The 13,443-nt window shown below is 41.7% G+C and overlaps 1 protein-coding gene across 32 annotated transcripts in view; it reads left to right on the top strand.

Moving 5' to 3' along the window:
* NIN (ninein) overlaps positions 1 to 13,443 on the top strand; it is a 113,536-nt gene that overhangs the window by 48,617 nt on the left and 51,476 nt on the right. For all 32 annotated transcript variants that reach the window (XR_007475692.1, XR_007475691.1, XR_007475690.1 and 29 more), the window contains 9 exons: positions 1,353 to 1,392; positions 3,027 to 3,217; positions 7,056 to 7,202; positions 7,687 to 7,854; positions 8,331 to 8,467; positions 8,805 to 8,945; positions 9,200 to 9,374; positions 12,153 to 12,263; positions 12,637 to 12,726. Coding sequence is in view for 28 of the 32 variants with exons in the window: in XM_049706269.1 (XP_049562226.1) it covers positions 1,353 to 1,392; positions 3,027 to 3,217; positions 7,056 to 7,202; positions 7,687 to 7,854; positions 8,331 to 8,467; positions 8,805 to 8,945; positions 9,200 to 9,374; positions 12,153 to 12,263; positions 12,637 to 12,726 (1,200 nt within the window). In the remaining 4 variants the exon portion in view is untranslated. The remainder of the gene's footprint in view (positions 1 to 1,352; positions 1,393 to 3,026; positions 3,218 to 7,055; positions 7,203 to 7,686; positions 7,855 to 8,330; positions 8,468 to 8,804; positions 8,946 to 9,199; positions 9,375 to 12,152; positions 12,264 to 12,636; positions 12,727 to 13,443) is intronic.

Genomic DNA, 13,443 nt, shown 5'->3' with positions numbered 1-13,443 from the left:
CTGGAGAGGGTGTGGAGAAAAGGGAACCCTCTTGCACTGTTGGTGGGAATGTAAATTGATACAGCCACTATGGAGAACAGTATGGAGGTTCCTTAAGAAACTAAAAATAAAACTACTATATGACCCAGCAATCCCACTACTGGGCATATACTGTGAGAAAAGCATAATCCAAAAAAGTCATGTACCACAATGTTCTTTGCAGCTCTATTTACAATAGCCAGGATATGGAAGCAACCTAAGTGTCCATCGATAGATGAATGGATAAAGAACATGTGGCACATATACACAATGGAATATTACTCACCCATAAAAAGAAATGAAATTGAGTTATTTGTAGTGTGGTGGAAGGACCTAGAGTTTGTCATACAGAATGAAGTGAGTCAGAAAGAGAAAAACAAATACTGTATGCTAACACGTATATATGGAACCTAAAAAATAAATGGTTCTGAAGAACCTAGGGGTAGGACAGGAATAAAGATGCAGATGTAGAGAATGGAGTTGAGGACACGGGGAGGGGGAAGGGTGAGCTGGGACGAAGTGAGAGAGTAGCATTGACATATATACACTTCCAAATGTAAAACAGATAGCTAGTGGGAAGCAGCCACATAGCACGGGGAGATCAGCTTGGTGCTTTGTGACCACCTAGAGGGGTGGGATAGGGAGGGTGGGAGGGAGACACAAGAGGGAGGAGATATGGGGATATATGTATACGTATAGCTGATTCACTTTGTTATACAGCAGAAACTAACACACCATTGTAAAGCAATTATACTCCAATAAAGATGTTAAAAAATAAAAAAAGTAAAAACAATTGAATTCTGCCCAGAATCAATAGTAAGAAAATCTAGAGTGCTATTTCCTCCATTGCTCCCTCCCCACCCTCACACCTCATATCCATCCATCAGGGTTGAGATATGTCTTTATGGGGAAATGTAGCCTGATATAATTGTAATCACAAACAAGTAAAAAATCACACTGTGCACCAATTCACCTTCCATAGATATACCATGTATATTAGTGACTTTCAGTTGTAATCTGAATGAGTTGTAGTGAGCTAATATATTTTGAATTATAGCCTTTTTAATGTCTCTCTGTGGCAAGAATAATTTATCTCAGTGCTGTCAGTCTGGGGTTTCAGCTTAGTGTGGCAAAGTTTGGTGAACGCTTTGAACTGGTGCTGTCTTCAGTATCTTTCTGAGTGAAATACAGAACTGTGAAATACAGAACTGTGAAGGCACTGAAGGGTCCCGAATCATGTGACTCCCTCAGATGATTTCAGAGCCAGAGAGTGATCGGGTCTTGGAGAACAGAATTAGTTCTAAAACGCACTCATCTTCTCTTGCCTCCTCTAGAACTGGAAGACGCAGCGCAGCGAGGAGTATGAAGCAGAAGGTAGGAATTGAGTGTGCGTGGGGCCTGCCTGGGAAGGAGGGGCTGCCATTCACAGGGCACTCTCCACATCCCCTTCCTGCATCCCTTGCCTTCTTACTAACCACCTTGCCTGCTGGAGGCCAACTGAAAAATAACCTGAAGAACAACAGCAACAAAAAATTCATTCCCAGTTGAGAGCTCATAGTTTTAAATCCTTGCATTTAGCATCATGCAAGATGTGGCAACTAAGATGTAGAATTTCACTTATGGGTTAATTACTCTCTTACATAGACTTTCACATTAATCTATGAACAGTCCAAAACTAAATAGTTACCTATTAAAATGTATCCCTTGACAGGGCTTCCCTGGTGGCGCAGTGGTTAAGAATCCGCCTGCCAGTGCAGGGGACACGGGTTCGAGCCCTGGTCCGGGAAGATCCCACATGCCGCGGAGCAACTAAGCCCGTGCGCCACGGCTACTGAGCCTGCGCTCTAGAGCCCGTGCTCCGCAACAAGAGAAGCCACTGCAGTGGGGAGCCTGCGCACCACAACCAAGAGTAGACCCCGCTCGCCACAACTAGAGAAAGCCCGCGCGCAGCAACGAAGACCCAACGCAGCCAAAATAAATAAATAAGTTTATGTTTAAAAAAATGTATCCCTTGACAAGTTTCAGATGTATTTAAGGTAGATCAAAACACGTTGATCTTCTGGCCAGCAGATGGCACTGTGGTTCAGCTGACGGAACCTCAGCCCACTTCACAGCCTACCCTGGATTAACTGTACTTAAGTGTAATTTCACGTTCTCTAGGTTTCCAACCTGTAAAGACACAGCGGTGATGGGCTTAATGTCTTTGATTAATAGTAGGGGTAGCACTAAATGCTCTTCTCAACTCTCTGAGGTTCTTCCAGGCACACACAATCTTGTCAGTAATTAGCTCATGTTTAAGTAATGACTTTACAGAATCTCTAATATGGAAGTAAATTTTAACTAGAAGTGAGAACTTTTAATAGAGGATAAATAAATTTTTATTTTTAAATAAGTAGTTTGATCCTTAAATCTTCAAATAGAACTTATCCTTAATATACCAGTAATTAATAGCTTGCCCTGGCAAACATTTATTCTTTCAAGTTGGAATCCTTATAGGTCAGAATATTCGTATGTGTAAAGATTTGGAAACAGGCTAATCTCGCCTTTTATAATCATGTTATGATATTTATCATGAAATTATTTCCTTCGCAGTAGAAGCAGAGCTTAGACTAGAAAGAAAGTGGAGATAATAAAGTCTGGTAGCTATAGCTGAGGTAGGGCATATAAAGCTCCTTAGAATGGCTCTCAACCAGCCTTCCTTCCGATCACACCAAAGCCTAAGCCTGTGCATATTTTCCTTTGGAATAAAATGAGCCTAGAACCTTGGCGTTACTGCACAGGAGATGGTATTTCTTACATAGGTATGGCTGCCAATGAACAAAAAAGTGTCTGTTGGCCCTAGTTGGCAGCCTAAGAACCAGTGGTTCCACTTCATTTGAACTTCAGGATCAAATCAAATCAACATCTGTAGTCTCTTTATTATAGCATTTATTTTCAAAAAGCACATTTTCTTTGAGAATAGGCTCTCAGTTCCTTTAGGGACAACACACTGTATGCTTTTATTTTAGGCCAGTTAAGATTTTGGAACCCAGATGATTTGAATGCCTCACAAAGTGGGCCTTCCCCTCCCCAAGACTGGATAGAAGAGAAACTGCAGGAGGTTTGTGAAGATTTGGGGATCACCCGTGATGGTCACCTAAACCGGAAGAAGCTGATCTCCATCTGTGAGCAGTATGGTTTGCAGAATGTCGATGGAGAGGTAAGCCTTGCATCATATTTTTATTCAGGAATAGTAATCATGATAAAAGCTAAACTGGCCACAGGCTAGGAATAGCCATATTTCGGTTTCCTGCAGCATGTTACAGAGACTCCATTCTCTTTTTTTCCTGGGAAGCCAGCCATGAAGATCCTGTCTCTGAGGACCTCATGTTGTATTGTGGAAAAGAAAAACTGACAATAGCTGACACTTACTGAACCCGTACTGTGTGCCCCTCACTGTGCTAAGCACATTACCCCACATTACTATCAGACACCAGTTCAGTGTAGCATGATGTCAATCTATGTGTAGATGTGGCATTCACGGAGCAAAATGTGGGAAAGGTGTCGAGGAAGGACGAAGAGGGGAGTTCAGGAGATTTGAGTTGGAATATTTTGAAGGCCAGGCTGATAAGTTTAGTTTGTTGGAGAGAAGATCTCAGTATCACCCCTGGGTTCTTAAGCAGATTAAGTAATAATACGTAGGAAAGGTGGTCTGAAGTTCAGAGGGTGGTCTGAACTTCTTTTATGGGGTATAGTGGTGTAAAGAGAGCCTTAGATTAGGAGACCAGCCAGGAGCCATCACAATAATCTGGTCATGAGGAAAGGGAAAAGGGTAGGTTGGTGGTTTTGAAAATGTACAACAGAAGAGTCCTGAAGGAGGCCCCGGAAGACTCTTGCTCGGTAAAATTCTGAACTTCATGTTTTCTAAAAAATTAAGAGGGGTGGCAGGACTGGGTGTGTGAACAGCCATGAAACATAAGAATGTAATTAATTCCAAGATATGTCTTTCAAAGAGCTGAAAATAAGGATTGGAGGGACTTAGAGGTTAGGGCTACAGTTGTAGCTTTGGGAAACTTTGATTATAATGATATTTGAAACCATGTTATCTGCTTGCTCAGAGGATAAGTGGTATTATTTTCCTAAACCAGAAAGAGGTTTATTATCAAAAGCTTCCAAGTAGTGTAGCTTGCAGAAAAGTTCTTTCCCCCCCTTCTCCCTTGTGTATGTGACCATTGCACACCCTCTGACTACATTTCAATGGCTCAGTCGTCATTTATTTTTCAGGTATGGCTGTTGAGTCATAAAATTAAATTCATCCTCCTAAATTATAAACCAGCGCAGTATGCAGAACCTTGGGTTGTTCTGCCAAGAAATATTGCACAAACTTGGATTATTTATCTAAGAACAAATCTTGGAATAAACTTAGCTATTTGTGGGGAGCTGCATTTTCTTCTGTGGTGGAGACTCCAGAACCCAGGAAAAGAAGCAGCACATTTATTTTCTTCTGATGTGAGGATGAGTAAAGGATTGCTAATTGAACGTAGCTTTTACTTAGTGTTTTTCCTCCCCACCAAAATCATGAAACACTATAGTACTTTGCATTACTAGCTCTAGACCACAGCGGAGCTGAAAGTTCAAGATGATCTCATCAGCATACAACTTGGAATCCTAGAATTTTACGACTGAAAGCAATTTTAGATCTAGTCACCCCTCATTTTATAGATAAAGAAAGAGATCACTGCTGCCTGTTGCCATCATCATGAAGGGAAACTAGATTCACTGTCTTAAGGCTAAAACTAGTGCCCTGCTTTCCAGAAGCAAGGACGACTGTAGGGCAGGGATGGCAAACTGTCACCCTAGCTGCCAAATATGACCTCAGGGCTACGTCGCCTACCCAATGTTTAAAAATTGAATTTTTTGCTATACTTTTTAAAATCAGGAGATTTTTCTAAAAATCAGAAGATTTGGCTCCATTTTGCTGGCAGTGAGAAGCAGCTAGCCCCTTTGGACAGGGCATGCACTCGTGTTCCGTTCGCTGGTTTAAAAGGCACCACTTCCTAATGTCTCAAGACCATCCTGCCTCATTTATTTACATCACCTTCCTGGCCCCTTGAGGTATTTGTGATCCCTATTCTAGTGCATTATTTCCCAACTTACACATTGGGAAATCAACCATCCAAAGACCTGGCTGGTGATGGGGAGTAAGAATGTCCTCAGGGTTCTAGATTCAGCTCCTGCACAGACTGCAGGCGGTGCCCTAGTTGCCCACTGACTTGTATTCTTGTCAGCCCAGCCCTGCCCATCCACCCTCTTCTGAATCCACATCCCTTTATTCACTACTTGTCCACTCCCCCACGTACAGTAACTGGCGGGATTTACTTACTCCACCACTTCAGATGGATCAGGTGATGGGTGTTTAAGCAGTCAGGAAGCTGTGCATTGATTTGGCCAAGGTCACAGGGCCAACCCACGTGGAGCTAAGGTTAGAGCCAAATATGCTGATTCACTTCAGTCAGCACCCTTGGATTTTTCTGTGACTTCTGGTTTGACAGTCCTGAAAGCCTAGTCCTCTAAGAAAGTGTTCTTTTGGTTGATAAGAACCAGACGGAGAAGCTAAGGGAGCTTGGCAACTTCAGAATTTTGCCCCAAATACCTTTCCATCTGTTTCATCATATGCTTCTCTATTAGGAACTGTTGCTTCTTCCCAAGATTTCCACTCTTTAGAATGATTTTCTTGTTTCAGAGTCCTCTCCAGAGGAAGTGGTATAAAAACAAGAATAGAGACAGATGTTTCCTATTGGGTATGAATTGGAAAAAGAAGCATTGGATAAAAGAAATGCCTCAGGCACTTAGATGAAGGATAAAATCAACAATTATGAGATGACAGGAGTCCTAGCCATAGTCCGGACTTAAGAAGTGAATATTGAAAATTTGAGGATTTGTTACAAAGAGGCCTTTGTTAGAATGGAACCAGGTGTAGGCTCAAATGCAACAAGAGTAAGTTTGTTGCTTGTTCTATTCCTTGCCACTCAGCAAACTGGGCATCACCTTGTTAGAAATGCAGAATCTTAGGCCCTACCCCCAGATTTAACTACATCAGAGTCTGCATTTTAACAGGATTCTCAGGTGATTTCTATTTTGTACACTGGGGGCATGTCCTATAGAAAAATTTTAGCCCCCCAAATAAAGAGGAAGCCGACTGTGAGGGTGGAGGTCTTCGCCTTCCCTCCCTGTTTTGCGGTATCCACGATTCATGCTGCTTATTCCCTTTTCCATTCCTCTGTTAAGCTGGGGAACAAACCATCTCCTAGGCAAGCCTCTAGAAGGGACTGTATGTGGTGAGGACTACTTGATTACTGTCACAGGGTGCAAAGTAGTCAGGCAAAATTCCCTTCTCTTTACATCTCTTGGAGGGACCCTTCTATTGCATACACATGAAATCCTTCCTATCCAGTCCTCACTTCTCCTGTGCTAAAGCATTAAAAGAAATACAGACCCCAAACACGCAGTGCTGTTCCAAGTAATGTTCTAAATCCCAAGTCATGGGTTTCAGACCCCAACTATTAGATCATTGCCATCTGTCCCAGACCCAATTCTGCCGTGCTGACGTACCAATTTCCAAAATTCAATATCAGCAAAATATCATGTGGAGTCACCGTAATATAACGGCTTAATGAACGTCTAACTATTTTCTGTTGTTACAACACTGGGACGCTATATCTTTATATTTTTAAGTAATTCTTTAATTCGCAAGAATAACGTGTAGTAACATTAAAGATTACCCGTTCTAACAGTATGAGCAAAAGAGAAAACAGTTAAATGCTAAATTGCATAAAACTATGAAGGTGTTGAAAATGAATTTTATTTAGTTTATGTGAGGGGGAAGGACATATTACTAGAAAGGAAAAAAATTCAGTCAAGTGAGAATAAAGGGACATGTTATATTTCTGGAGTCCTGGGATCAAGAGTGGTGCCAAGTTCTGTTGGCTGGAAGTGTACTCTGGGCCTTTGGGGTTTTTTGAGTGAAATAGTTAAAATATATGGTTGCCCTTTTCTAGATGCTTGAAGAAGTCTTCCATAATCTTGATCCTGATGGTACGATGAGTGTAGAAGATTTTTTCTACGGCTTGTTCAAAAATGGAAAATCCCTTACCCCATCAGCATCTACCCCATATAGACAATTGAAAAGGCACCTCTCCATGCAGGTAAGAAATAGGAAGTGGTTTCTTTGTGAGTAGAAGTTAAAATCCATTTGAATAATTTCTAATGAATTAATCTGCTGTCTAAAGAAAAATACTGAGGAGAAAGAGAGGCAAAAGAAGAGTAGTAAAGAAAGACTGAACCATTGGGGAAGGAAAAGCTGGGTTTGAGAAATGACCATAAATTACAGTAGGAAGACCACTAATTATGCCCCTTCTTGTTGGCTGTAGGTCAGAAGAAACCTGGTGTTAAGTAGAGGCACATTTCATCTGTATGAAGGAACTCTCGGCCAGGTCAACTGTTGATAAGCTTTGCATTCTAGGCTGACTTAGGAAAGGGAGATCAAAGGGGCTGCGTGACTTCTTATCCTAGCAGTATAAATTAGAGAGAAACGCCTTCTGCTCCTTGTGGTCAGGACTGACCAGTTTTGGTCTTGACCAACACCATGTTGCAATTCCTGAGCTTGCTTAAGTCTCTTTCTTCTTCCAGTCTTTCGATGAGAGTGGACGACGGACCACAACCCCGTCTGCGATGACAAGTACCATTGGCTTTCGGGTCTTCTCCTGCCTGGATGATGGGATGGGCTATGCATCAGTGGAGAGAATACTTGACACCTGGCATGAAGAGGGCATTGAGAACAGCCAGGAGATCCTGAAGGTGTGGCAGCTAAAATGAGAGAAAAATGACGAATTGGGGCAGGGTTAAAAAATTCCATTTTTTTGAAACTGTGATTTGATTCGATTTCTCCTTAATGATTCTTCTATTCACAAGATCTCAGACGTAAGAGGTAACTTTTCCTACCCACTTCAACCAGGATTATCGATAACCTCTTTCCATGTTTTTAACCCCTAAATTATTGATAAGAAATTTCTTAGCTGATCTCTGGTTGGTAAAGATTAGAGTTTTACCGTGGTGTTTATTTACAGTGCCAGATAGCAATTTTTTTAAACATGCAAATAATCACGTTATGTTTTTCTTAGAGAGAGCTTAGTTATGCTGTGGATTGAATATTGTTTCTAAGCAATCACTAAAGAAATGTAAGCCTCCAGCCTGGAGACTGTAAATTCAGCTTCACATTTTCTGCTTTCACAGGATAGAACTTGTGATTGTCTTGAACTTGTTCTGATTTCTAGGCCTTGGATTTCAGCCTTGATGGAAATGTTAATTTGACAGAACTGACGCTGGCTCTTGAAAATGAACTTTTGGTTACCAAGAACAGCATTCACCAGGCAGCTCTGGCCAGCTTTAAGGCTGAGATCCGGCATTTGCTGTGAGTTAAGCAGAAGGTTCACCTGCTCTATTCCCTTTCCTACTTGTCGAGCAAGTCATTCAGATGCCTGTGGCATACATTCTTCCATCCTGTACGCAGTTGTGGCTAATCGCCTATCATCTCACTTCTGTGAAAATGAGGTAGAGCTTAGATTTGCATGTAGTCTGTTGAAGAGGAATGTCTCTTCAATGTCTGTGTGGAATGTCTGTGTGTTTTTGAAGGGTTTTGGTTGTCTTGGTTTTGTGTTTGTATTGAAGCAAGCCAGAGGAGAGCTTTTTGGGGTCTACTTGTTGCTTATAAACAGTTTCCCTCATACTTGGTTTCTTTCTGATTCTAGGGAGCAAGTTGATCAAGTGGTCAGAGAAAAAGAGAAGCTACGGTCAGATCTGGAAAAAGCTGAGAAGCTCAAGTCTCTAATGGCCTCAGAGGTGGACGATCACCACGCAGCCATAGAGCGGCGGAATGAGTACAACCTCAGGTACGACTGGCTGGGCCAGGACCCTCCTTTCCCACTGCCCTGGCCCAGGGCAGTGGGGCTCAGCCTGCCTGCCCGCTTGGCCACACCTGGCCGGAGTGACTTAGGTGTGGCCAAGCCTCAAGGAAAGCAGGATTCACTAGACACTTTCTCAAGCAGCTTCCCATGTCTGTGACTCTGTGTTTCCATTTTTGGCGGATCCACGTAGGGACCTCTGAGGGATCTGATGGCAGCTTGTCAGTCTTTCCTCCTCACAGGAAACTGGATGAAGAGTACAAGGAACGAATAGCAGCCTTAAAGAATGAGCTTCGAAAGGAGAGAGAACAGATCCTACAACAGGTGGGCAAGCAGCGTTTGGAACTTGAGCAGGAAATTGAAAAGGCAAAAACAGAAGAGAATTACACCCGGGACCGCCTTGCCCTCTCTTTAAAGGTAATTATCCTATTGGTTGTACAGTCTGTGTCCCTGCTGGGAATACACATGGAAAACCACGGCTCTGTAAGAGGACAGGTCTGCACGGGGCTCATAAGTCTGCCCAGCTGGGTCATGACCGGACATGGTAGAGCCCCCACTGGGAGCTAGATTTCAGGGGTGTCTAGGCTTCTGGTTTGCCAACAGCGTATCTTGTTCTTACCCCCTGAAGTTGCACTGGGTCCTCAGGGCTGTTTGGCTCCTGGTTGATGCTCTGTTCCTTCCTTGCACTCCCCCTTCCTCATTCTTAGCAGATGACTTTATTTCCTGCCACACAGAGGCCATCAGCTTTGTTTCTTTGCTTCCAAATGTACCTTTTCCCTTATACATCCTCCTGTCCTTCCCTGTGCCTCTGTAGAGGAAGTGATCCTTCTCTTTATTGGACTCTGACACCAGATAATATGGTACAGTGTTATCTAGAGATAAAGGGTGGGCAGGGTAGGAGGGGGTCTGGCCTCAAGACTGCCTGGTCCCAATCTGGATACCACTACTTACAGAAAACCTTGATCAAGTTACTCAAACCTGTTTCTTAATGCACAAAAGAGGCACCATCGTAATACCTACCCCCATAGCATTGATATGGAGATTAAATGAGTTGCTACATATTACAGTATCTAGAAGGTAATAAGTACCTATGGAATATTCACTACTGTTGAAGTTATAAAAGGTTCCTGAAACTCCACACATCAAAAACTGAGCTAATTCTCACTTCCTAACCATCAAACTGCTTCCTCTCTGGAATTTTCTCCCTAATCTACATCACCACCTGTGCTGAAAGTCATAGAAGCTAAAGTCCTCAGTCATCCTTGATTATCAGTTTCTGAGTCCCGTTGATGCTCTGAAATGCTTCTCAGATTTATCCCATCTCTCCATTTCCACAGCCTCTGAAGAGGTGCACAATTCGTCACAATTTCTCAGCTGACCTACGTGCATCCTTTTTTCCATCTGTCCAACCTCCATATTGTCACCGGAGTTACCTTACTTAAGAACACTTAAAATCATGCTGTTCCCTCTGTAAAAGTGCAACATGGCAGCACTGAAGGGCCCTGAAAGGGAGCTTGTCCTCATGCCTTTCTAACCTCAGATCCTGCCAGCAACCCCCAGGGCCATGCCCTCAACCCTGCTGCACCTGCCATCAGCTGTCTCAGTTCCTCAGTAAGCTTTTAGGCTCCTTCACTGCTTTCTCCAACACTGCAGGCCAAACTACTTTTTCATTCCCATTACACTTTTTTTTTTTCTTGCCAGAAGATAGCATATTTTCTATCACATCATAGATAATTGTATCCATATCTGCCTCCCCGGCCGTGGTCCCGATTGTGTGTTCCCTGTGGTCAGCAACAGAAGCTGATTTGTCAGTTTCCAGAGCATCAACACAGGCCCGATAGTTGCTCTTGATCGGTTGTTTTTTTTTTTTTTTGCGGTACGTGGGTCTCTCACTGTTGTGGCCTCTCCCGTTGCGGAGCACAGGCTCCGGACGCGCAGGCTCAGCGGACATGGCTCATGGGCCCAGCCGCTCCGCGGCATGTGGGATCTTCCCGGACCGGGGCACGAACCCGTGTCCCCTGCATCGGCAGGCGGACTCTCAACCACTGCGCCACCAGGGAAGCCCTGCTCCTGATGGTTTTAACATCTAAATTTAGACACACTTTGGAAGATTAGAGTTGTAGAACTTGCATTTTGGGGGAAGGTAGTACTTTTCAAAAACACTTCAGGCACATTCTTTTTCACTCCATGTTACTGTGTGAGGGTGTGAACAAGAATGTATTTAAGATATATTGGCTCTATATTCTTTTGGCAAAATATACTTTGAAAATAATGTTCTTCCAATTATCCTATAGCATTGGAATAGAAAATATGTCAAATGGCACATTTATTTTTTTAACAAATGTGGGTGGAAATCTTACAAGTGTTTTATATACAGAAAAACCCCACCTTTTGTGGACTTTGGTTGATATGTTATTTTATTATAATAATTCAAAATAAAAATTATGAAAAACCTGTATGTATAGCTTTTACATCTTTAAACCAAAATAAAATTGCAAATTAAATATAACATATCTATATCATCATTAAATGAAAATTGTTAGAGCTATCCTACTTTTTAGAGTTTTTTTGAGTTCTCTTTTGCTGTCAGATGAACAAGGTATTCTGCAACCAGTCTTTCATCTGACAGTTTATTGAGAATGTTTTTCACGTCATTAAATTTTCTACTGCAATGCTGTCGAATTGGAAATACAATGCAAGCCATATATGTAATTTCAAATTTTCAAACAGGCACATTAAAAGGTAAAAAGAAACAGGTGAATTTCATTTTAAATCATTTTTATTTAATCTAATATCTCCAAAACAGTATCTTTTTGACTTGTAATTCATCTACAGAAATTATTACTGTGTTTTTGTTCTAACTCTTCAGTATCTGGTGAATATTTTATATTCACAGCACATCTCAGTTTGTGCTGTATACATTTCAGGTGCTCCATAGTTACCTGTGACTGCTTGTGACCACTGTTGGGCAGCATGGTTCTGTAGGATCAAGAAAAGCATGCCTCCAGGAGGCATGCTTTGAGGTTATAAGATAGATATCAGTTTTTTAATATTTACTTTTTCTGCTCTAATGTACTGAAACTTTCAAGATGAACACATTTTCTCAATCTAGAGCATTGATGTATGTGTGCTATAAAATGGTACAACAGTTTATTTCTTAATCTGTGCCCACTTAATTTCCCCAAATTTCTTCAGGAAAACAGTCGTCTAGAAAATGAGCTTCTGGAAAATGCAGAGAAGTTGGCAGAGTATGAGAATCTGACAAACAAACTTAAGCGAAATTTGGAAAATGTTTTGGCAGAAAAGGTAAGTCTTTAAATTTGATTTCCTGATATGTAGCCCCAAAGTGTAGTTCACTCAAAAGAGCAGAAGCTATGCCACCAAGAAAATTTCTTTTATGGAATTATTTATGTGACTAAAGGAAGCTGTCATTTTTGCAGGGATTTAATTTATACGAGGGAAACATGGCGTGGCACTGAGAAACAATCTCTGCTTTGACTGAACACATCACTCTAGAATCTTCTCCCCATCATCTAATTGATGGTGTTTCTGCGTAAATGTCACATTCCTTTCATACTCCAAACACTGGGTGAACACCAGAAACTTGGGTCTTTGGTACATTATAGGTCAAAGAAGGACACTTGGAAAAAATGACAACTTTGCCCTTTTCATTTTCTAGTTTGGTGACCTTGATCCCAGTAGTGCTGAATTCTTTTTGCAAGAAGAAAGGCTGACACAGATGAGAAATGAATATGGGCAGCAGTGCAGGGTGAGTGACTGAAGAGAACTTAGCGGAGGAGTGCCTGGGTTCAAATACTGCTTCACCATTTACTAGCTGTGTGGCCATGAGCACATCACTTAATCTGTGGGTGTTTCAATTCCTCACCTATGAGATAGCAAAAATAAGAGTACCCACCAGATAAGGTTGTTGTGGAGAGTCAATGAGTAAATATATGTAAAGTGCTTAGAACAGAGCCTGAGACACAGAAAACACTTAACCTACGTGCTGGTTGTTAATGTTATTGTTTAGTATCCTGAAATACAAGAGAATCATGCAAACTGCATTTGTCTGCTTTATCTGGGTCGGAAATTGCCAGTAATTGGAGGAAAATAAAGTTTTATTCTAAGAGAAGGAAAACGTGGTCATGTTGATGTGCTTATTCCAAAACTAGTCTTTCCTGAGCGATCAACGCAGGCTGATATAATTTGCTTTTGTTCTGTGGTTTTTTTCCCTGAATACAGTCCTTATTTTATTTACAAAATGCAAATGGAGCAGAAACCACTCAAGTCTTTAAGTAGTAAGTCATTACAAATTCCTACCAGAGGACACAAAAACATCCTTATAAATAATAGGAATCTTTGATTTTTTAAAAAAGTAACTCTCTTGAGCTCAGGAATGTGGGGTTTTTTTTTCCTTAAGCCACAGACACTTGTTTATTTTAACAAGGTAGGCATAACTGACTTCTAACTGCTTTAGGTGAACATT

Source organism: Orcinus orca, chromosome 2 (genome assembly GCF_937001465.1).
Source record: "Orcinus orca chromosome 2, mOrcOrc1.1, whole genome shotgun sequence".
Classification (NCBI taxonomy): Eukaryota; Metazoa; Chordata; class Mammalia; order Artiodactyla; family Delphinidae; genus Orcinus; species Orcinus orca.
This window is presented reverse-complemented; position numbering and strand designations above follow the sequence as displayed.